This window comes from Alosa sapidissima, chromosome 23 (genome assembly GCF_018492685.1).
Source record: "Alosa sapidissima isolate fAloSap1 chromosome 23, fAloSap1.pri, whole genome shotgun sequence".
Classification (NCBI taxonomy): Eukaryota; Metazoa; Chordata; class Actinopteri; order Clupeiformes; family Clupeidae; genus Alosa; species Alosa sapidissima.
Genome location: NC_055979.1, coordinates 3,815,065 through 3,838,128, shown reverse-complemented (window position 1 = coordinate 3,838,128; position 23,064 = coordinate 3,815,065). Strand labels below are relative to the sequence as shown.

General features: G+C 44.6%; 2 protein-coding genes across 4 annotated transcripts; one reads left to right on the top strand and one right to left on the bottom strand.

The window, feature by feature from the left end:
* Positions 1-21: 21 nt before the first annotated feature.
* Positions 22-13,206, bottom strand: spoplb (speckle type BTB/POZ protein like b). 3 transcript variants are annotated; one of them, XM_042081592.1, is made up of 13 exons: positions 13,023-13,206; positions 11,349-11,459; positions 10,513-10,624; positions 9,409-9,534; positions 8,731-8,852; positions 5,157-5,308; positions 4,649-4,776; positions 2,667-2,844; positions 2,426-2,481; positions 2,203-2,325; positions 1,742-1,884; positions 1,383-1,436; positions 22-1,224 (listed from the first exon to the last, which is right to left on the bottom strand). In XM_042081592.1, exons 4-13 carry the CDS (start codon positions 9,484-9,486, stop codon positions 1,080-1,082), a joined length of 1,179 nt encoding a protein of 392 aa, XP_041937526.1. In that variant the 5' UTR covers positions 9,487-9,534; positions 10,513-10,624; positions 11,349-11,459; positions 13,023-13,206; the 3' UTR covers positions 22-1,079. The 3 variants fall into 3 exon arrangements, with proteins under 3 accessions (XP_041937526.1, XP_041937525.1, XP_041937527.1); XM_042081591.1 differs by lacking the exon at positions 11,349-11,459; XM_042081593.1 differs by lacking the exons at positions 10,513-10,624; positions 11,349-11,459; positions 13,023-13,206 and having other exon boundaries at positions 8,731-9,035; positions 9,409-9,498.
* Positions 13,207-19,726: 6,520 nt separating this feature from the next.
* LOC121699028 lies at positions 19,727-21,070 on the top strand. The gene is made up of 3 exons (XM_042081625.1): positions 19,727-19,923; positions 20,014-20,626; positions 21,003-21,070. The coding sequence occupies exons 2-3, from the start codon at positions 20,014-20,016 to the stop codon at positions 21,068-21,070; spliced, it is 681 nt and encodes a 226-aa protein (XP_041937559.1). The 5' UTR covers positions 19,727-19,923.
* The last annotated feature ends 1,994 nt before the right edge of the window (positions 21,071-23,064 follow it).

Sequence of the window (23,064 nt, the reverse complement as noted above, 5' to 3'; positions counted from 1 at the left end):
GACTTGCAGGAACATTTGACATGTTTTTTCTGCATTTTAATTTCAAAGCATGAAATCATAATTCATAATAATTCATAAACCACAATACAGCTTTTTCAGAAGACAAAGAACTCAGTCGTTTGATCAACTAAGCAAAGCAGAATCCAACGGAAATAAAAAGACCAAGTTCAGAAAGAATGCAACATGAAGAAACACACAAAAAAAAAACGTAAAACAAAAGAAGTCGGTAAACAAATCTTCATATTTACCCAATAGTTAAGGAGGTGCAAAATACAGACATCTCAGTTTTTTCATGTGTAATATCCATAATTACATACACTTTTAATACATCACATTTTTTTAACCAAATATGTAATGCGGGTCCTCAGTGTCATCTTTTATGGCCACCGCTGAGGAAGTTTTGAACAGTTTGTATTCAATATGAGCAGCATCGCCAACCTCAGACTGGTCCAGTGCAACAGAGAGCCTCATCTTGCAACACAACGCCGTCACGCTCCTGTTCCTGTTCCGTCACGTCTGGGAGGGGGAGGAGGGGTCAACAGCTAGGATGGGCGACAGGGGCCCCCTTCACTCCCATTACTTGATGTGCGACAAGGTCCACAAAAGCGCCACACCATATTTTCAACTACTGCATTGTGGGAGACTAGTGCAATCTGGAGAGGCCTGGGGTCAGCCTTGGCAGGCACGGGGTCACACACAGAAACAATGGGCGGGGATGGGGGTGTGCAGACGCGTGCGTGTGTGTGTGTGCGTGTGTGTGAGAGGGAAGGGTTTGGGGGTCAGTTAAGGCCATGTTAGAAATGACCTGTGGAGTTGAGGCTCCATGATGTCATTTTCCTGAGCCAGGGAGCTGAGCTGACGCAGAGGCGGCCATGTTGTCCTTCCCCTTTCTGGCTGAGAGGAGTGCATTGTGGGACTGTCCACCTGCCCCACCTGGTCTCTAACATCGGGGGGGGGGGGGGGGGGGGGGGGGGGGGGGGGGTGTGAGTGTGTGTGGTGTGGAAAGGTGGGAGAGAACGGAGTGTGGGGAAAGGGAAGGGTTCTCGTGTCTTTTGGCAGTCTGTGGGGGGCAGTGGGGGTCAGGACTGTTTTAGTCGTTTCCGAGGGAGGCCAAACGGGGGACACTGGGCGGACGCCAGTGCGCGGAACGCCTCGGCAACCAGGTGGGGATGCGACTGGATCATTGCCTTCCAGCCCGCAGTCTCCATGATGTCAGCAGCGTGACTGTACCCCAAAACACATGGACACAACATCACAAGACAGCCAAGCTACCGCGACATGAATAATACATTTAACAGTTCACACCCAGTAGACAGTGGTGCTTTGGTTTAGAACAGCATTAAAAATTAAGATTCAAGCTGTAAAAATAGCCATGTACTCACCTGTTGTTCCAGTTCTTCCCATCTTTACAACCTAGCTGCCTTAACACACTACATCTGCAAAGAGAAACAAAGAGGACAGAGAAGCGGAGCCATTTATCTCACCGTCTGAAAACCGAGATACAGTTTGTAGTGTGATGTGCACATGAAACCTCCCACACTGTGTGTGCGTGGATTTGAGTGTGTGTGTCCACATGCTTAATAAAGCGCAGATTGCGCTTTGTCTGTGCTTGCATTAAGGCCATCCAACACATAAGTTCCTGATATAAAGTAGGATCCAAAGCATTTGAATTCCCCCAAGGCCAGTGTGCTGCTGCTCACTAGTGTGCACAGCAGGAGCAGTGATTAAGTGCCAGTCTGACCTGTTGATGAAGTCTATGGCTTGTGCTTTGAGCTGCTCAGCACTGTGCAGGTCAGCCAGGATGAGGATGTCGGCCACGTTCTCCACCGAGAGGCTGTTACACAGCGCCTCCTCGCACATGACCTTCAGTCGCTCCAGAGCATACTACAAACACACACACACACACACAGAAAAGGAAGAGTAAGTTGCTGCTGAAGTGCTAATCTACTGCTGAGGTATGTAGAACAGAACTACAGAAGTGGGCTGAGGCAAAAGAGAGTGTGGAAGCTGCTATGTTTGCAGATATAGAAATAGAAATAGATATAGAAAGATCGTTCTACAGCTCACGTCTGCGTATCAAACCATAGGGGGCATACTGTTCGGTTTGAGAACCAGATACCGTGGCATCCCTATACATACACATCCGTGCCAGAGTGAGAGTGAGAGTGTGTGTGTGTGTGTGTGTGTGTGTGCGTGCCTCACCTTGTCTGCTGCAGCCAGAAGGTTGTCGGCCATCTTCTCCAGGTTGGGGGCCTTCCCTGTATAAATGAAGCCCATCATCTCTTTGAAGACGACAGGCTCCACGTCACTAATGTCCACACGGTTCTACAACACAACAGCTTGAGGTAACACACCTAACGCATCAAAGCATCCAGCTATGTTAGTCATGTGTGGTGTAAGTCTGAGATCAGCTTTAATGACCCACCTTTTTGCTTTCTTCCATTTTGTGTTCAAACATGGCGTTGAATACTGGTGACCTTGCTGCCAAGTAGAGAAATAAATGTAATTTATTCTGTGAATTATATTACAAATAAATGCATTAAAGCTAATCTTAAGATTTTTGATTGCAGCTTGGGCACAATGATTGATTTTCAGGTGGCAGTAATAAATTCCTCTTTTATCAGCCGGTCCCACACACAGAAACAAACAAGGCTGATATGACTTACCGGCCAGGATAGATTTGTGTGCTTTAAATTCTTGTCCCCCCACGAAGAGGCTGCAGTCGGTGAACCTTGAGCCCTCCCAAAGGCTGCCCAGGTCATCTGACAGCTGGCATTCCGGAACCTTCAGCACGTTCATGTTGGACTGGCCCGAGATGTTGACCGAGTCCTGTACCACACTCACCTGGTCATGGAACAAAGAGATGAGTGTATTAAGAGATGTGGGAAGAGAAAATGCATTAGAGGGACTTTCCCCTCAATTTGTGACACACACATCAGCATACAGTCATGCAGACACTTAGGCCACAACATGAATATGTGCTCATTTCCAGCTATTGTGGCCTCCATCCCAAATGTTTGAACTGGAACCATGATTGGGTATGAAACAAGCATCCCAGAAAGGCAGTGTCTCTCAGATGTAATGATGTGGATTGCGCAATCAAACTGACCGGGGTAACACCGTTACTTAAGAAAACTTCTCTCAACCCTGCTCAAGTTGAGAACTACCGTCCTGTCTCACTCCTACCTTTCCTATCCAAAGGTATCGAACGAGCAATCTCCAAACAGGTCTCTGAATTTCTTTCACAGAACAACCTTCCTGATTCAAACCAATCTGGGTACAGAAGCCTTAAAGGAAGCCAGGGCGACCGCACGGTCATCAGTACTCATTCTGCTTGATTTATCGGCTGCCCTTGGCATCCTTCTCTCTATACTCACAAACATGGGCATCTCCGGCTCTGCTCGCTCCTGGTTTGAACCCTACCTCACAGGATGCTCGTTTAACGCATCATGGCTTGGACAGCTGTCTGCACCTCACTATCTCACCACAGGGGTCCCCCAGGGCTCAGTGCTGGGCCCCCTTCTCTTTGCTATCTACACCACCTCTCTGGGACAGATTATCCGTTCGCACAGCTTCTCATACCACTGCTATGCAGATGACACACAGCTCTATCTGTCTTTTCCACCTGATGACCCCTTGGTCTCGGCACAGATCTCTGACTGCCTCTCAGACATATCTACATGGATGAAGGCACACCACCTCCAGCTAAACCTCTCAAAATCCGAGCTGCTGGTCCTCCCTGCTAAACCTACTATACTACATCATTACATCAACATCAAAATTGACTCCCTGTCTGTTGCACCTACCAGGGCTGCAAGAAATCCTCGACAACCAACTAACCTTCTCCGATCATGTTGCCTCGGTCGCCCAGTTGTGCCATTTCACACTCTACAACATACAGAAAATCAGGACTTACCTGACTCCAAATGCTACCCAACTCCTGGTACAGGCCATAGTCATCTCACGACTTGACTATTGTAACGCCCTCCTGACAGGTCTCCCAGCCTGCACAGTGAAATCCCTTCAGATGATCCAGAATGCGGCGGCATGCCTGGTCTACAACCAACCTAGGAGGCTACATGTTACCCCGCTGCTCATCCAGCTACACTGGCTACCTATGGCCACCCGCATCAAATTCAGGTCTCTAACGCTTGCCTACAAAGTAGTCTCCGGTTCTGCTCCCACCTACTTGAATGCCCACATACAGGCATATGCTACCTCTCGATCATTACGCTCCTCAGACAAACGACGTCTAGCTCTGTTGCTCGTTGGTGGAACGCGTTACCAGTTCCTACTAGGGCAGGGACATCCCTCTCCATCTTCAAAAAATTCCTAAAGACCCAGCTCTTCAGACAATATCTCCTCTCAAAGCACTACTTACATCTAGCCTTGCTAATTCTAGCACTTATCACCTGACCAGAACTGACACCTGACTGTATAAATACAGCAATCACTGATGCACTAACTTGCTCTTATTGTACTCTACCTTTTAAATTGTTTTAAATTGATCTAGAATTGTTGGGATAATTGTTTTTGCAGCCTCAGATGGCACTGCATCAAACACAGACCTGTTTCTGTAATGATAGCCATTGTATATGAACACAGTTTGTCCGCATCCATCACCTGTTTGCTGTTCCTGTGGACGTACCTCACAGAAAAGGGTGAGCTTGTCGTCCGGGAGGAGACCATTGGTTTCGTCCAGGAGGAAGTCCCTCCTGATGAACTTCTTGAAACCCCAGTCCTTGCCTTGGACAAAGCGGTATGCTCTTTGGCTTTCTGAGAGAGGAAGAGGATAACAGATCTGTCAGGCAAAAACTATCCCCAGCCCAGGACTGTCTTAAGAAGTGGGATTTCATCCACATATTATATAAATAAAAAAAACAATAATTATTTATATTATATATATATATATATATATATATATATATATATATATATATATATATATATATATATTACACACACATACACAATAGCAAGCAATAAAACTGATTAACTGATGTGCCGAACAGACACTACAGAACTGTCCCATCTTTGGTGTATAGAATGGCTACAAAGCTACAACCTCATGCCTCATGCTAAAATACACAATGGATTCAGAATCTAAAGAGCACATTAAAGTTGATCCTTTTACAGCTTGATTAGAATCCACTCACCCATGGCTTTAGTCTCTTCTCGTTTGGCATTCAGTAAGGAGAACTTGAACTTGGCCCTGACTTCACTTTTGGGGCAGCTGACCAGCAGTAGATACAGTGAAAGGTAGTCTTTGCTCTCTTCATCCAGCCCTTTAGGGTTCACACGCAAACACCTACACAGGAGAGAGAGGAAGAGAAGGAGGGAGAGGGGGTAAGGAGCAAGAGGAAAGCACAACAGAAAACAGAAAGAAGAAGAAGTGAATACAAACAACGAGACGGAGAGAGATGTCAAATGAAGGAGAAACTAAAGAGAAGGACTGTCTCAGTGTCATTCTTTCTTCCCCCCTTCCTCTAACAACATATGGACATATGAAGATTTCAACACAGGGTTCAGACAGGCCAATTCACTTAAGACAATACACATTGCAGTTAATACAGTGACCATAAAGCCAGTGCACACAGCATGTATGCATGTATGTGTGTGTGTGTGTGTGTGTGTGTGTGTTTCAAAAAAATGTGTATCAATCAATCTCTTGTGCATGTGCATTTCAAAGAAAGAGGATTAATTCTTTGTTAAGTGTGAGAGTGTGTGTGTCTGTGGCCTCTGCTACACTACACCGAATCAGTTTCGATATGGGGTTCCGGATCAAATCCAATCTGCGTCAACAAACACTGTAGCCTATCAGTTTGGGAAGCCTTAAAAATCCTTGAAAATCATGACAAACGCAGAGTCAACTAGATGTACCGCATAGCGGTACAAAATATGACCGCCGCTCAGTCCTGTACATCCTTTCCGCGAAAATAAATCACACTAATCAATTTGTCTCCATCTTTTACTCCATTCCCCACTCTTGAAACTTTTGTGTATGCTTGTTTGGCATGCCTGTGTGTGTGTGTGTGTGTGCGGCTGCACAGAAAGTAGCCTACCTGGCGCTGAAAAGGTGAATAGATTGTAGAATAGCCAAAGAAGTTGTAGCATTGTTATAAAACCTTTAAAATTTCTAAACAATCACAAGTAGGGCAGTTCATCACAGTTCATCCATTGCAACTGGATTGATGAAAGGTCACTTACACCTGTAGGCTACATTGTATTTGGGAAAAGCAAAAGGTATCAGCATAATGTTATATTTTTATGTATGTATGTATGTATGTATTTATTTATTAATAAACAAAAACATCTGTCAGTTCCATGCCGTTTTCAACAGCTATCAAAAACGAAGGTCATTTTTGGATAGATGGATTTTTTGTGAATGTTTCTTCTTCTGCATAAGATTTTAGTCATCTTTAGTTCATGTGATACTTTATTGTCAATGCACAAATTAAGTAACAGTAGTCTGAAACGAAATGCTGTTTTACATCTAACCAGTGGTGCAAATAACTGACATGTCCAAATGGGCCTTGATGAAATGCGTTGCTAGACTGTTCATACACATTTTAACAGGCCAAAGTTGAAGAGCTGTTGTTGTTGTTCGTGCAAATATAGGCTGATTCATGTTCCCTTGCATTGTGTAACTGAGGTCCATGGCTTGTCTGGCTTTCACCAGACCAAGCTCAATCTTTTAAGAAATCAAAAAATAAATAGCCGGCAGATCAGGCTGGGTTCACCCAGCCTAGTCAATAGGCGCCCGATATTGTTTAATTTTTCGATTGAGATATCCACGCTCTGGTTATTCTAAATGCAAAAATGCATCAGGGAGTTATGACAAAACTGTAACTAACAAACTAGATCCTAATAGAAAGCTGTTAGCTTCCCTAAGCTACAGGTAGGCCTATAAGGTAGGCCTATTTACAACATAAATTGTCAATAGGCTATGCTGGCGACACAAATAAAATCTCCTTTGGAAACCAATGGCTTACGCCAAAGCGGACTTAAACTGCCATATCGTGCGAAAAGTTGTAATAAAATTCACGCAGCTCCATGAGTCAAGGAAAGCGCGAATGAAGTAGCCACTTCTAAATGGGACCCACTACACAGTAGCTTAAGGTGTGTTGCTAAAGCAGCCATAATGAAATGAAGGTGTCTTGTTGTTGTTTGGATACTTCACACAGCTGGAATCAAAGCACATCGATTCCCCTCTCACACCCTGCATGCACTTAAAACAAATAAACAGGCGTCTCAGTCTCACGCATGTATAGGCAAAACTGTATCAGACCGGTGTAACGTTGGTAAATCTTCCATTGCACAGAATGATTTTTGTAGCACTTGCAACAAATGACAGTCGAAAGATACAATTACAGTGCTGCTATCAATTTGCTTGGTATAACCGCATTTATAGTTTTCTACAAATGCAATCAAATTGGCCTCCATCACTCAACCAACGCTAACATTATTGTACCTAGGTCCTTATTGATATTATAAGATTAACGTACCTGCAGTAAAAACCAAGCATGTCCGATAAACATTCTCAGATTTATTTTGGCTTCAAGAAGAAATGGGAATTACATTTCATGTGAACATCGTCCTATACTTATTAGACATTCTCTGCGGTAAACTACAGTCCTTGTAGAAAGCGCCCATTGTTTTTCCAACCCACTTTTAACTTCCAACAAAATTACGTCTCACTGCAACGATGCGCCATCTAGTGGACAAACGACTACTTATCGCCAATACTGGAAATGCAGCCATGATGATGATGATGATGATGAAGGGGCGATTAAACCGGGGCGATTATTTTTACCGGGGGGGGGGTGCAAATCACAAATGAGTGATTATGGGCCAGGTTGATGTGGGCCCTTGAGACCAACATACCAGTTTTATTTACCAGCAATTTTATTATGGCAGGTATTTGTCGACGAACGACAAATGGACACTAATAATTAGGCTATGTTTAAAGTTAGCTTCTCGGTGAGCATGCTGCGACTTGGCAATACACAATGTAGGCCTACCCCAGTCTGTATAATTGGGTTGATTGCGAATTTCATGTGACCGAGTTGCACAAAAATATTTCTGTCAGAAGTTATTGCTTCCACTCCGTTGTAGTTGCTTCACCTATTGGTCGCTATTGCAGTGGAATAGGCATAGTTTGCACAGAATGCCAGATAGCTTTGTCGACTAACGACAAACAAATAAAATAGCCTAGGCCTACCTCGTGTGATGGACATTATAGAACATAGCCTACACAGTGCTTCTAATGATCAAGATGGATTTATTTGTCACATAGCCTACATAGATAGGCTATATAATAGCCTAGCGTCTTTAAATTGCAATATAATCTGTTGCCATTCACTGTATGGCTGTCAAATGAATAAATGTAGGCTACTTCTCATAAAAACAAAGCAGCATGGCCATCATCACATGAAACGAGCACAACAAATCAGGGAAGGGAACATGGGCTTGTACGTCATGTGTCATCTGATACGGCTGCGGAGCAAAATGAGTTTGGGGTCTCCAGCGGATCCAAATTGCTCCACTTTGGATACGCTGATCCGATGGTCTAATGTGGAAGGAGGGGCAAATCATAACAAAATTGCGTTGGATACATTTGTATCCGACATAGTGTAGATGTAGCCTGTGTGCCTGTGTGTGTGTGTGCGTGTGTGTGTGTTTGCATGTGTGTGTGAATGTGTGTGCCTCATCAAGCCCTGTTCTGCTCACCATTTCATCTTGTCATTGGGGCCTGAGGAGAAGGTGGAGCTCTTAAGCACCTCGCCCATCTCCTCTCGGCAGAAGCTGAAGTTGTTGATGGTCCACATGTAGGAGAACTTCACCACCTTCACCTGAGGCGAGAAACACACCGGTGACCCACACACGCACACGGCCAGAGCTAGAAACTGAAATTCACCTTCAGAAAACCAACCAGACTTCAAGCTATTAACTGTCACTGTTATATGGTGTGAGGGACATGAGTATGATAATGTTGGGGTATTGACAAGATGAGAGCATTGTCAAGAGAAAAACATCTGAAAGAGAGTAAGCAAAGAGCTCCAGTCACCCTGTGCCATCAACATCATATAGAAAAGCACACTCACAGAAATATTTGTACTATGTAGCCACCTATAGACAGAACCAGAAATTGTCAATTCAATTGTTTGTAGTCTTCTGAAGTTATATTACCATTGCTACACTACACTACACTTCCTATTTTATTACATCATAGGTCTGTCATCTATAGATATATAAAACATGTGGGTAAAAGTACACCTTCTGATTGCCCATTCAAACCAAACCTGGCACTACTTGGGCAAAAAATAAAATGTATTTCATTGGGCCCCATCGCTAGTTGTTTGTCTCACACACACACACACACACACACACACACACACACACACACACCTGTGTGTAGCACCAGCTCTCTGCCACAGGTCCTGCGGTCATCTCCCCCGGGGGAGGGGGCGTGGGGACCCGTGACATGGCCAGCTCTGCCACAGCTGACTTCCCTTACGAAAATGACCACACCACCTTCAACAAACAAACAAACAGCATATAGTACCAAAAGTTAGTGAATGACATAACATTTTACTCCAATGAATACACTTCAGTAGATATACTTCAACTGTAAAACAGATGCCAGCATTAAAGCCAGTCTCAACACATTCAAGGATTCAGGCTCTAATGAAACCATGATAAAAATCCAACATGAGTAGTTCTTGTGTAACTGCAACCCACACATAGGCCACAGATCTACAGGATATCCATGGACCTATTTGAAAATGTTTGCTTGAAAAAACACACAAAGTACAAAGAGAATCTGAGGTTGATGGATTTATCCTACTGAAAAGGAATAGGTCAGAGCCAAATTTGCAGAGGCTCTTAGTAAAATGATTGTTAATCGAGTTGGCATTTCTTAATGATTCCATTACACATTGGTCCAAGACTGTAGACTACAAACAATGTTCTTGAATACTTGGATGCAAATTCAAGCCAAACAGCCAATGACATTTGAATAAAATGCTTTCCACTGACCCTTTTTGGTGCCATCTGATAGGTTTTTAGATAAGGATCTTTATAGAAGTATTTTTTTGTTAGTCACAATGTCCACCAACTGACAGATGATGAATGTGCAGTTATACAGGGTTCCTTGTGGGTTTCATCAACTGGGTCCTGTACAAGCTTCTGAGCAGTTCCATAGGAAGTATCACACTGGAAACCCCCTTACTTTTTTAAAAAACAGGTTACAGTTCTTGTAAACACTCCGGTCTATTGAATGAGCTTTTTCCAGTTTCTCTTCAGCACTGTCTACCTGATCATGTACAGTCAAGTGCAGTATTGGGTGAAAACCGTGAGTATGCTGCAGTCAGGGTATGCTGTTTTTTGAGCCCAGAGACATATGATATAGTCTCTAAACTAAACCCCTACTTTCAGCAGTGAGATTCTGAAAAAGAGTGTGTGTGTTTATAGCCTATGTGTGTGCATGCATGCGCACGTGTGTAATCTTACTTTGAATCTGGAGAAGGGCTGGGCTCTCATGCTACCCTTAATGGCATCCCCAGAAACACAGAGAGGCTAGGGGGCTCACAGCATGCTCACTGCAGACACACTACCGGCCATCCTGTGACAAAGAAACAGAGACATGAACAGTTAGCAGCTGATTTAGATCATTTTATTGTGTTGCAGTTTAATGTTAGTGCACAGTTTAATGGCATGACTATACGGCTGATTCAGTCACAATGACTTGGTCACCTGGTTAGCTCCCTATACCCTGACCATTCCACCACTTTATGGCTCGGTCTCATGATACTGTTGTCATGATAATTTGACAGAAACTAGTTTACCAGCAGTCAGACACCACACTTCCAAAAATAACTTATTCAAATGGCAGAGATAAAAAGCACCATCTGCTCTGGGATCTCTGGTTGAAGGTACTGGGTGGAGCAGAGTCAGTTTTTCACATTGACCACCTCCCAGAGCAGACTCGATCTCGACCTGGCCTGTCTGAGAATGGGCTGAGCTGATGGTGTGCAGCCCATCCTCTTAAACTTCTGGTAAACACCAGCATCAACAACACCACTCAGTCACACAGACACACACACACAAAGATAACATCAAACTCGCACCACTGTCACTCGAGTTTGGCACATCAGCTCTGTGTAAACCTGTAAATGGGTATATAGACAGTGGTGCGCGAGTGTGAGTGTGCCTGTCAACATGACAGTGCTAAAATTGGCAGAGCATATTTTTTTCTGTCGTTTTTCGCCGTGCTGCTCTCATTAACTCCAAGCATGGCTGGAGATGTCAGCTGTCATTTACAGGCGTCAAGAGAGAGCAGCACTCACTGGGGGTTTCTTGACAGGGGAGCTGGCAGGGCACATCCCTCTGCTGTGTGAACCTTCTCCTGCTTCCTGCTGCTCTAGTCCCAGGAGGGAATGGTCTCTTCACTACATGGGCTGAACTCACAAAAACACACTCAAAAACTCAACCCTAAACATGGCCCAGAGACAAAACACACACTCGACATCCAACATGAGCCAAGCCGAGCAAAACATGCCATCAACATCAATCACACAGTTCAACACGCATTTACTCTCAAGGAAACAATTCACAAAAATACAGATTTGTTGGAATATTTGGCAAGGCCTGGCATACTAATCTTCAGGTTCAACCTGATAGAGGACACTTTCCCTGACACTGCTGCTCTCCAGCTGTGCACTTTAATCTGGACAAAATATGCTCAATACATGTTTTCAACAACTCAATACATTCAGGACAGCTAACAAGTTCTTGCAACCAAACAGTTATGCAGATGGTGGCAGACTTGGTTGGTATTACAGTCGGAAAGGTTCTGTTTGAGTGACTCATGACAAATGGGAAGGCGCTGTGTTGGTGAAATGGAGAAAATACTTGGCACTGGTCCAGCTGCTTCATCAGTTACAAGGTTTTATCATATCCAGCAACACATCATCTAAATGATCATTTATGGCTTTTCAGCAATCATCTGGTAAAGAGGTCATCATTAAGCTATAGCGATAGTAGATATTCTACAACATCAAATGAACTTATAAGAGTTTAAATTAAAAAGCCAACGGATTATGCAAAATCATATGGCCAGTACTGATAACAAACACCTGCTTAAACCTGTACTCGACAAAACAATATTTTTGAGTTGGCCAAGAGTATAAGCAGAGTTATTTCATCGAACTTGTTTACATTTTAACGAGTTAGTCTAGGGGAAACCGTTTTCGGTTTTACTCCAGCTATTCAACTAACGGGATGTTGCATAAAGACATCCCTCTGAACAGATTATGATAGTGGCTTGCTAGTTAGCCTGCTAAGTTAACTTTGTTTTACTTGGAGCTTTACGTTTGTTTAACTTGGCTAGGTAATATACCTCACTGAGCGAGTGGCCAGTTAACCAACATGCTAACTGACGAATAAAGGGTGTTGCTTCCAGTTTCACAGAAAACAAAGCAGAGAATTCTCTCTCATTCATTGCAAGCGATTTGGCCATGCCAAAGGTAAGGTTAACTATGCTAGTGGAGCATAACAAAAAAAAATGTTTCGCTATTATCAGTTTCAACATTTTCAAACATATGGTTTAACAACATAACAGAAGTACCATTAGCACACCAAGCTAGCAAGCTACCGCTTAGCCTGGCCTACATTTCTGTGAACAGCCCAAACAAGTAACTGGCTAGCTTGCCAAGTTAGCCTGCTGCCACTGCCAACAAAAACAAAAACGAAACGAAATATGACAACACAACATGACTCGAAATGGCTACAATTTATGTGATGTATAGTCGTGTTTGAAAGTGTTGCATCAAAGTTGCGAGTGATAAAAAGTGAGGCGACGTTTCTTTGTGTACCATCACCTAGCATAACTAAATAGAAGCTGAGACCGCTAAAGTTAGCTGGAAACGTCAGCTATGTCAGCTAGGCGGCTAACGTTAACATTTTCAGACGTGAAAGCCTTGGAAGCTAACTAAATAGTAAAAAAAATAACAGTTACAAACCTTTCTCATCCTTCCTCCTCTTCTGATAAAACCTAAGCTGTTGGCTAGTTGACAGATACTATTCAATAATCTTAACGTGCAAAATAAGACTAAACTTTTTGCCCTACTGATTGGATTGACTGATGTTTTTCAAAGCACATAGCGGTGCACTTCTCTGTCCTGCAGCTTCCAAAGGGAACTGCGCATGTGCTCGAAACAGCTGCTCCAGAACTTCCTCTTGGCAATGTAGTAACAAAATTTTGTTGTTAGCAGTGGTGGAAAAAGTAGCCTACGAAAATATTGTACTCAAGTAAAAGTACTAATACTTTGATATTGCTTCCATATTGATGACATATTACTCAAGTAGAAGTTAAAATACTACGGTGGCGCATTGCATTCACATCACAAAAAAAAAGAATCAGGTTATCTCGTAATTATATATCATAATTACGAGATAATCATGATTTATGACACATTTCCAATTCTGCCCCCACTTGTGTGAGGCAATGACATGGTCTATTGGAGAAGATAGACCTAACAGCTTCCCAAGAGAAAGTCTTAAGCCGAAGTTCCTTTCAAACCTTTACTTAGGATTCACTGTAAAACTATGCAGACCAACAGAGTACATCTCAGTTATTTCCTTCGATGTTTTGTTTAAGAGCAATCATGTAGACTAGCATTTCAAGTTACAGAATAGAAACTAATGTGTTAGCTTATGGCTAACGTATATGAGAAATCCCATAGAGATGCTAACGGTTAGCATAATCAATAAAAGTAGATATGTAGAGCCAACTTCAGTCCATTTACGAAAGGGTTACATAAGAAGACTTCTTTGTTTACAACTGACTATTTTCTCTGAATATAATACGTGTAAGAAAATGTGACTGTTTAACTCATCAATGCCACTTGAACAAGTAGCCTGCACAAAATAAATAGGCGTGCGTGTGACAACGTGGATGGAGGTAGCCCTATGCATAGTACCTCCACCTACTAGTTAGGACTGTAACGTGCAACATTGTATTGCCTTTGGGCAGAGTAGCCTATAGCAGGGGTTCCCAAACTTTTCCACGACAAGGCCCCCCAAATACCACTAGGTTCTGGGCAAGGACCCCTTGATGTGTTAATGAACCCATCGACAATACTGTGGCAAATGTAAAATTACATTAAGCTCTAATAATTATTTTAGCCACAAGCACTTCACGATTGAGCATACAGTGTGTAAAAATTGCATTTGGAGCTTTCTGCTATATGAGAGCTATCACTCTACTATTCCCAGTCATTATCATGGAAAATATAATGTTCAGATATGCGACAAATTATTCGAATGGCATTGTATAACAACCCTCATAGTAATAGGTATATTTAAAACATTTCAAATGTATTTATTTGTTGCTTTTATTTTTCCTTCCAAATTGCTGAGGCCCCCCTGGCACCCCCTCGCGGCCCCGGCCCCCACTTTGAAAACCACTGGCCTGAAGCTTACTCTTTGCTTTGGGGTTGTTGGCGATTTGACAGGCTTATTTTTCATGCCACTTAAAGACATGTTAATCTCTCAAAGTACAAAAGTCATTTAAAGCAGGAAATCAGTAGGACATATGTGCTTGCTTTTATTGAAAGGCTGTTTAGATCCTCAGCACGGATCCTATCCTTATCTCATAATTAATAATGAGATAATATGTCATAATTATGAGATACTATCTCGTAATTATGAGGTAATTATCTCCTAATTATGAGATAACCTGATTATTTATTTTTTTGTGATGTGAATGCAATGCGCCACCGTAAAATACTGATCTGAACATGTACTCAAGTAAAAGTAAAAAGTAGTTTATTTAAAATGTATTTTAAAGAAGCCCTATGCAACAATTTTAGCAAAAATGACCTTAATTATGCAGGTTAAGAGTCGTTCTGATGGTTCTACAACACTTTTTGGGTCGTTTGGTGGGTGCTTCGTCTCCCCCTAGTGCTTCTCCGCGGAAAAACCGAATATGCAACTTTCTGGTCGCGGTCCGAATGTAACAGAGGTCGTAATTCGTCCGCCGCTCACGGCCCTTGAACCCGCCACCTCGACACACATCGGCATGGGAGACGAACGCTCTAACCACTGAGCTAAAAGCCCAGGCTTCCAACTCAGCGGTTAGAAGTGTTCTTAAGGTTAGGGGTGTGAGGATTTACTCGGGCAACTAGCACGCTAGCTCAGTTCGCCTCCGTTACACTCACCTCCCTAAATCCTCACTCCCATGATCCGGGTCACGGCACCACTGTAACAGAGGTCGTAATTCGTCCGCCGCTCACGGCCCTCGAACCCGCCACCTCGACACACACCAGCATGGGAGACAAACGCTCTAACCACTGAGCTAAAAGCCCAGGCTTCCAACTCAGCGGTTAGAAGCGTTCTTAAGGTTAGGGGTGTGAGGATGTACACGGACAACTAGCACACTAGCTCAGTTCGCCTCCGTTACACTAACACATCCGGATGTAACTCAGCGGAAGTATCCAATCGCGCCTCGAAAATGTAGTCAGATTGTAGTTTCTAAGAAGACTGCAAAACGGACTCCGACTTGGCTTTGTTGCTGTTGAAATTGTAAGTAGCCTACCCTTGGGTGAACTTCGTTTTTGTAATGTGATTTGATAGTCTCTTGAACAATGTGTTTGCTCGACCGTTTTATTGTGGGCCCTGTATGTGTTTAGCTTGGTTTCTTGATGGCTAGCTCGCTAGCTAGTGGGGGTTTAGCGTAGCAGTCACTTGCTACCGAAGCTGCAGGGGAAGCTATGTCGTGAAAAATGCGAGCCCAAATCAGGCGAAAACCCAGAAACAGCGAAGAAATAATTAGACCTGCTGTGACGGCTGGCTCCACAGCCACACATGAGAACGCCACAACAAGCGGCAAGTTCAAACACACACCCACAGTCTAACACTCACTCATACATGCCAACATTCCATTACACTGATTGTCACTTTTGTTATTTTCTGTCCATTCACACTTATAATATCTACCATTCATAACATTACTTATAGCATCTTTGTTTCGTTTGTTTCATTTCCGTAGCAATACATTTATTACAAATATTAAGCTACATAAACCACAACATGTTTATCTTCGTTCAGCACTTGATACTTTATTTAACATTTCACATTGTACAGTTACGTTTTACGGTCGCAGGTCTGAGTGCACGCAGTCTTGTTTCAGTATTTCGTTACTTACATTTTCCTTTGTTTCACAAGTTACCGTGGCGGCTTGAACGAGATGAATGGCGAGTGTCTGGGCGCATCGCTTCCTGGTTCCGGTAAAGGACCCGAGGTTAGAAGGAAGCCAACTTAAGAGTCCCTCGGCCGCAACCACCAGCCTTGTGATGTCATGGGGAGAGGAGGAACTTATGTTTATTTTAGTTATTATATTCACACCTTGTTGATATTATTTATATTTATTTATAGTTATAGAATATTAGTTACTCACCTTAGTGGTTTATGTTAAACTGGCCTTGTCTTTGTGGTCGTCCTCCTGTCAATTGGATGTTGTTGTGGTACTCCCTTCTGTGTTTCATTCTGATCAGCCGATATATATGTTCCCTTTGTGTCTCAGTCTGGTGGGTCAGTGGTTGAGTTCAGTTCTGCTGTTGTTTAAGTTCTGTTCAGTTGACCTCACTAGTTTAGAACTTTTTTGTTGATTTATACTTTAGTTAAAGATTTGCTTTAAATGTGTAAACTATGATTAGTTTTGTAAAAATAAATCTTCAGTTTTGAGACTGTATTTCTGTGTCCCGCTTGCCTTACTGCTTGGCCAGGAAGTCTGCAATGCCAGAGTCAATGCCAGTGGGAGAAACTGAGTCGGAGTCCATGGTGCCAGAAAAGCAGGACCAAGGCGCTGCCGGCGGTAAGGACCCAGAGGTGAGGGGTGGCCGAGAGCCGACTCTTTCAGACCTGGCGGCTATTCTTCGTGGTCATATAGCCTGGCAGGAGGACCTAGAAGCACAGAGGAGCAGGGAGGCCGACCAACAGAAAAAGACCATACAGGATCTTCAATACCAGCTGAGCTGTCTGGGGCACAAGCTGGAACACCAGCCCACTCCTGCCTTGGCCGAGAGGCAAGGGGTACACCAGAACAGGGGGCTGGAGCAGCTAAGGTGGGCCGAGGAGCCTGAGTCTCACTGCCCGCGGCCAACTGTCCCGTGCTGCTGCTTACCCAGAGGTATTGTTGGAGCCCTGTCTTTCAGAAGATGAGGAGGATGGCTACTGTCCATCTCAGCGATCAACAGGCCAGCCGGAGGGTCCTCGTGGTTTCCAAGGCAAAAGGTTAGATCGATTGCATCATTCTTTTGAACCCAGGTTTCAAAAACTGACTGATGAAGACGACATTGAGCATTTTCTTCTGGCGTTCGAGAGAATTGCTGCAGCCTGCCGATGGCCTCGTTCGGACTGGTCATTCCACCTCATTCCGCTGTTGACGGGCAGAGCCCGAGGGGCCTATGTGCACATGGACATTCAGGATTCTAATAGTTACGAATAGATTAAAGCAGATATGATGTTAATCCCGAGTCTTACAGGCTGAAGTTCCGTTCCGGGGAGGTGGAGCCTGGCGAAAGCCCGAAGGAGCTCTATGTCCGCCTGAAGGAACTGTTCACCAAATGGATCCAGCCTAGAGGGAAAACCATGGAGGAGGTGGGTGAGTTACTCATACTTGAACAATACTTGCGTATGCTGTCCCCTGAACTGCAGGTTTGGCTGAAGGAGCATGGTCCCGGTTCTGCCGCAGAGGCTGCGACCCTGGCTGCTGTGTACGTTGCTGCTCGGGGGAAGCATCAGCCGTGGAGCTATGCGTCTTGGAAGTCCAGCCGAGACGCCCGGAGACCAAACCACTCCCAGTTTTAGAAGCCATCTGAGCGTGTGAGTAACCCACCCAACAAAGACCCCTCCAGTGGTCTGGTCAAGCGACGTCCTGTCTGCTACCTATGTGGGCAAGAGGGGCATACCAAGCCGGCGTGTCCGAAGAACGCAGGGAAGCTGACCCAGGTGTGCTGTGTGCCCAAGGAAGAGCTGCCAAAGGTGAAAGCCGAACATTCCATTCAGTTTGTGTCTGTGGAAATCAATGGCAGAAAGGTGGAGGCACTCCTAGACACAGGTAGTGTGCAGACCCTTGTCCAGCGCCAGTATATACCTTTGAATCGGGTGGATATGACCGACAGTGTGCCAATCTGCTGTGTCGACGAGAAGTCCTTCCCCACTGCTGATGCGTACATTAAGGTGCATGACCAGACCTACCTGCTAAAATGTAGGAGTAGCAGACAAGCTCCCCTATCCAGCGATACTGGGTCGTGATTTCCCTGTGCTATTTGACCTGTTGCAATCTAGGAGAAGATGTGTTGCCGCCACTACAAGAGCACAGGCTAAGGCAGTTCAGGAAGTGTCACCATCCCTTAGAGCACTCCCCTTCTATGATGCAGACTTTGAGGTTTTGCCTGGGAAGCCGAGGAAGTCATGCAGGCAGAGGAGGCAAGAGAAGTTTGTGGGAACCCCTGTAACACCTGTGTCCGAGGGCACTCCTGAACTACCTGTAGGACTAAAGCTGCCGGATAACATTGGGCAGTTGCAACAGGATGATCCTGGATTGAGTTCATGCTTCCTGAAGGCTAAACAGGACCATAATAGTGGTGAGAGTACTGGGCAAGAGCAGTTTGTTGTTAGGCAAGGGGTGCTGTACCATTGTCAGGGGTCTTCAGAGCAGCTGGTGGTCCCTCGAGAAGCACGTGAGTTGGTGCTAACCCTGGGCCATGCCATTCCCTGGGCTGGCCACTTGGGGAAACATAAGACTAGGGCTCGCATCAGCAAACACTTTTTCTGGCCAGGTTTGCGAGCGGAGGTAGCTCAGTTTTGCAGAAGCTGTCCTGAGTGCCAAAAGGCCACTGCTAGGGGTTCCTGTAAAGTCCCTATGCAACCCTTGCCAATAATAACTACTCCATTTGAGCATCTGGGAATGGATGTCGTAGGCCCTGTAGAAAAGAGCAGATCAGGTAATCGCTTCATGTTGGTGGTGACTGACTATGCAACACAATATCCAGAAGTATTTCCCTTAAGATCAGTCAAGGCTAAACAGGTAACGTTCTGTTTGGTGCAGTTGTTTGCAAGAGTTGGATTCCCACTGGAAATCCTTACTGACCAAGGCACCAACTTTATGTCTACTCTTCTAAAACAGGTCTACGGACTGTTAGGTATCAGAAGCTTACGTACGACTCCTTACCATCCCCAAACTGATGGGCTCACGGAGCGATTCAATCAGATGCTTAAGCAGATGTTGAGGAAGTTCGTCAACGACACTGTAACGATCCTGTGTTCCCTGTCCCTCCTTTATTTACCTCCTGTGCCATGTGCTCCTGTGTTTACTTCCTGTCCCTGTGTTTTAGTTCCTGTCAGCCATGTGCTCCTTTGTTTGTTCCCCATGTGCTTTGTGTTTACCTGCCTGTCACCTGTCTTTGTCTCTGCCCCATCTCCTTATTTGGTCTGTGCTTCCTGTCTTGTTAGTTTTCCCTCCGTTTCTGTTTCCACACCTGTTCCCCGTTAATGTCTTGTTGGTCTCGTCCAGTCCTCTGTCTTTCTGTTAATTAGTCTGTTAGTTTAATATTGGTTTCCACCTGTCTCTTGTTTTACCTTGATCATTGTCCACCTGTGCCCTGTTACCTATTGTGTATGTAAACCCTCTGTCTCCTCTCAGTCCTGGTCGATTATTAGTCTATGTGGGTTGTGTTCCAGAATAAAGATTCTTGTATTTCAAAGATTCCCTTGCCTTGCCATACTTTGCCCGTGCAGCCGTGACAGACACCAGTTCTGATTGGGATCAATGGCTCCCTTTCCTTCTATTTGCATATAGGGAGGTACCTCTGTACCCCACCAAGCTGTTCACCATTTGAATTGCTTTATGGCCATGAGGTGAGGAGGCCCCTGTCACTCCTTAAAGAGATCTGGGAGGGAGAGAGAGGGAAGGGAGAGCCCATTAATGTCACTGCTTATGTTATACAGATGCGGGAGAAGCTGAGGCAGATGTCCACTCTGGCACAAGAACACATGGGCCAGGCGCAGAAGAGTCAGAAGTTCTGGTACGACCGGTCAGCACGCCACAGAAGCTTTTCTGCTGGTCAGAAGGTTTTAGTGATGTTGCCTAGTCATGACAGTAAATTGCTTGCAAAGTGGCAAGGTCCATTTGTCATACAGGAGAAAATTGGGCCAACTACTTATCGGGTCTCGGCCCCAGGGAAGAGGCGATCCAAAGTCCTTCATGCCAATCTGTTGAAAGAGTGGGTTTCCCGACCGGAAAGAGGAGCAGAGTCCCTGTTAATCAGACAGGTAGAGGAAGAGGACGATGATGAAGAGCAGTACCTACCCAGGATAACACCACTGGAGTTACAGTTGCAACATCTCCATGAGGACCAACAACATGAGGTGAGGGCCCTGTGCACTCCTGATGTTTTTTCTGAGATTCCTGGTCTGTCACATGTTGTCTCTCATGACATTGTATTGAAGGAAGAGGCGTCAGTGAGGCGCATGAGCTACAGGATCCCTGAGCAGCTGGTGGAGTCCCTGAAGGAGGAGGTTGACCAGATGTTGTCCATGGGAGTTATCGAGCCATCAAGGAGTGAGTGGTGCCACCCAGTTGTGCTAGTACCAAAAAAAGATGGTGCGATTCGGTTCTGTATTGACTTTCGCTATTTGAACTCGGTTTCAAAGTTTGACTGCTACCCAACTCCTAGAATTGATGAGATGATTGAACGGCTGGGAAAAGCAAGATACCTTACCACCATTGACTTATGCAAGGGATATTGGCAAATTGCCCTGACTGAGAGATCTCGGGAGCTAACGGCATTTCGAACGCCGTGGGGCCTGTTTAATTTCAAAGTTCTACCATTTAGATTACATGGAGCACCCGCAACATTCCAAAGATAAATGGATCAGGTACTTACTGGAATATCAGATTTTGCCAGTGCTTACCTTGACGATGTGGTGATTTACAGTCTGTCTTGGCCAGAACATCTGGATCATCTGCAGCAGGTCCTGCGGCGTCTTCAGGGAGCGGGGTTGACCATCAATCCACGAAAATGCACCTTTGCTAGGGCTGAGACTGAATACCTGGGCTTTGTAATTGGCAATGGGGAGATCAAACCCCAAGTCCAGAAAGTTCAGGCAATTAAGAACTGCCCTCTGCCTCAGACCCGAAAGCAGCTCAGGTCTTTCCTTGGGATGGCTGGGTTTTATAACCGTTTTATTCCCAACTTCTCCTCTAGAGCTGCACTTCTGACTGACATGGTGGGTTCCAGGTGCCCCAATCAAGTGCTATGGACTAAGGCAGCAGAGGAGGCTTTTGAAGACCTCAGACAAGCTTTGGGTAAGGATCCAATCTTATACAGTCCAGATTTTGAGCAGATGTTATCCTTCAGACTGATGCCTCCGAGCGAGGGGTGGGAGTGGTCCTACTTCAAGGTCCACCAGAAGGGTGTGATCCAGTGGCATTTATTAGCAGGAAGCTGTTACCACGAGAGTCCCGCTATTCTACAATCGAGAAGGAATGTCTTGCTGTGAAGTGGGCCCTCGATTCATTCAGATATTACCTGCTGGGAAGGGAATTCATCCTGGAAACGGACCACAAGGCTCTGGAATGGATGGGAAGGATGAAAGACACAAACAGCAGGGTGACTCGCTGGTACCTGGCAATGCAACCATACCGGTTCACCATCCACCATGTGCCGGGACGGGCCAATGTGACTGCAGACTTCCTTTCACGCTGTCCCAGCTTCGAAGGGGGGGGGGGGGGGGGGGGGGGATGTGACGGCTGGCTCCACAGCCACACATGAGAACGCCACAACAAGCGGCAAGTTCAAACACACACCCACAGTCTAACACTCACGCATTCATGCCAACATTCCATTACACTGATTGTCACTTTTGTTATTTTCTGTCCATTCACACTTATAATATCTACCATTCATAACATTACTTATAGCATCTTTGTTTCGTTTGTTTCATTTCCGTAGCAATACATTTATTACAAATATTAAGCTACATAAACCACAACACGTTTATCTTCGTTCAGCACTTGATACTTTATTTAACATTTCACATTGTACAGTTTCGTTTTACGGTCGCAGGTCTGAGTGCACGCAGTCTTGTTTCAGTATTTCGTTACTTACATTTTCCTTTGTTTCACAAGTTACCGTGGCGGCTTGAAGGAGATGAGTGGCGAGTGTCTGGGCGCATCACTTCCTGGTTCCGGTAAAGGACCCGAGGTTGGAAGGAAGCCAACTTAAGAGTCCCTCGGCCGCAACCACCAGCCTTGTGACGTCATGGGGAGAGGAGGAACTTATAACTTATATTCACGCCTTGTTGATATTATTTATATTTATTTATAGTTATAGAATATTAGTTACTCACCTTAGTGGTTTATGTTAAACTGGCTTTGTCTTTGTGGTTGTCCTCCTGTCAATTGTATGTTGTTGTGGTTCTCCCTTCTGTGTTTTATTGGTCTGATCAGCTGATATATGTTTCCTTTGTGTCTCAGTCTGGTGGGTCAGTGGTTGAGTTCAGTTCTGCTGTTGTTTAAGTTCTGTTCAGTTGACCTCACTAGTTTAGAACTTTTTTGTTGATTTATACTTTAGTTAAAGATTTGCTTTAAATGCGCAAACTATGATTAGTTTTGTAAAAATAAATCTTCAGTTTTGAGACTGTATTTCTGTGTCCCGCTTGCCTTACTGCTTGGTCCCTGACACCTGCATAGGGCTTCTTTAAGTAAAAGTTACTTAGTTACTTTTTTTTTTTTTTTTTTGACACTTTATAATGAGGAGATACAGCACTCAAAAAAACCTCCATAGTAATGCATGGAGTTAGTTTGTAACGCCAATATGGCAGTTGTCTACACATATCACAACCCTTCCGTGGCAAAACATCGACATGTAAATACATTGAACCAATCATGTGGTGTGTTGTGAATACATCGTGCCAATCATCTGTTGTGATCTCGCCGCTGGAGCAAGATTGGTGTCGTGAAGCCTTACGCACACGCATTTCTGCCGAAATAGATGC